This window comes from Sinocyclocheilus rhinocerous, unplaced genomic scaffold (assembly GCF_001515625.1).
Source record: "Sinocyclocheilus rhinocerous isolate Xijiao unplaced genomic scaffold, SAMN03320098_v1.1 scaffold3824, whole genome shotgun sequence".
In the NCBI taxonomy this organism is placed as follows: domain Eukaryota; kingdom Metazoa; phylum Chordata; class Actinopteri; order Cypriniformes; family Cyprinidae; genus Sinocyclocheilus; species Sinocyclocheilus rhinocerous.
The window spans coordinates 1-1,787 of NW_015641015.1; the positions used below are offsets into that span (position 1 = coordinate 1).

Here is a 1,787-nt window from a genome sequence, read left to right on the forward strand (position 1 = left end):
ACATTATTGTGTGAACTTGAGAGATGACAGTCATCTAGGTGAAAAGGAGACAAGTGAGAACAAAACAAAACACAAAATGAAAATGAAATTCTTGCTGTGACAGAAAACATGACAACAAAAGAAAAGGAGAGAGTCTTGTTGAAACTACACAGACAATTTGGACATGCTTCAGCTGATAGACTGCAAAAATTACTGGCCTGCTCAGGTAATCATGATGATGAAAGCAACACAATCCTCAAGAACATTGTTAAAAACTGTGATACATGTAGCAGATACAGCAAGCCAAAACATAAGCCTGTAGTGGGTTTGCCTATGGCATCAGCCTACAATGAGACTGTAGCTGTGGACTTACATGAGCTTGCGCCGGGAGTATGGTATTTGCATGCTATTGACCACTTCACACGCTTCAGTACAGGGAGTATTGTCACCACAAAGAACCCAAAAGAGATAGTCAAGCACTTTATTCACTGCTGGATAAGTGTTCATGGTCCTCCATGCAGACTGTTTAGTGATAATGGAGGTGAATTTAACAATGACGAAATGAAGGACATGGCTGAAAAGTTTAACATTGAAGTTAAAACAACTGCAGCATATAATGGCCTTTTAGAAAGGCACAATCAGACCCTCACTGAAATTTTGCTGAAAGTGAAGAGGAAAGGCATAATCAGACCCTCACTGAAATTTTGCTGAAAGTGAAGAGGGACAACAACTGTGACTGGAAGACAGCCCTAGATTGGGCACTAATGGCAAAGAACTCTCTGCACAATGTCCATGGTTTTAGTCCCTACCAGTTAGTGTTTGGGCAGAACCCAAATCTACCCTCTGTCCTCACTGATAAGCCCCCAGCTCTGGAAACAAGTAAAAGTACTTGGATAGCTAAGCAAATCACAACACTACATGCAATGAGAAAAGCATTCACAGAAGCCGAATGCTCAGAGAGAATCAGAAGAGCCCTTCGGAAGCAACTGCGGCCCATTCATGACAAATATGAAACGGGGGACAAAGTGTATTATAAGCGAGTAGATTGTAATGAGTGGAAAGGTCCAGGTGTGGTCATAGGCCAAGATAGTGGGGTGGTATTTGTCAGGCATGGCGGAACCTATGTTCGGTATTTGTCAGGCATGGCGGACTATGTTCGGGTGCATCAGTCTAGACTAAGAAAGGTGGATGACCCACAAACAAAACTGTAGAAGACAGAAAGGGAACAAATGAAAACATATGAAAATCCCACAGTAACACCAGCAGCAGATCTCAGTGACAATGAAAGTGAAAATGAGGAAGTGGCACCAGCAAACGATGAACCTCTTAATGCTGAAGATGACAGTGAACCTCCTGCATCAGTGCTGCCAGGAGGGGATAATCTTGATCAATCCCAGACGACACAAACCTACTCATCCATGAGCTGTGAAGGCCTAAGACTAAAAATTGGCCAAATGGTGAAATACACAGACAATCAAAGTGGACAAACCCACACTGGAAAAATCCTCAGCCGAGCAGGAAAGGCTACTGGAAAGCACAAGAACTGGTATAATTTGCAGTACAGTGAGCCTGAGGAAATTGCTGGCACAACTGGATCAGTTGATCTAGGACAAATGGACAGTGTTCAGGCGATTCCATCCGAACATGCTAAGTTGAGCACTGAGAGCACTGACGATGATATACTGATAGTACATGATGATCTCTTCATGCCTGCAAAAAATACAGAACTCATAGAACTCATAAGAAATAACGTCTTTGAAGAAGTGAAAGATGAAGGGCAGAAGTGCATCTCCACGAGATGGGTGTGC

At 42.9% G+C, this 1,787-nt stretch overlaps 1 protein-coding gene across 1 annotated transcript in view; it reads right to left on the bottom strand.

Moving 5' to 3' along the window:
- Positions 1-1,583: 1,583 nt before the first annotated feature.
- Positions 1,584-1,787, bottom strand: part of LOC107753725 (neurexin-1a-like) — a 77,243-nt gene continuing 77,039 nt past the window's right edge. The window contains exon 11 of the mRNA XM_016569939.1: positions 1,584-1,689. Within this exon, the coding sequence (XP_016425425.1) occupies positions 1,584-1,689 (106 nt within the window). The remainder of the gene's footprint in view (positions 1,690-1,787) is intronic.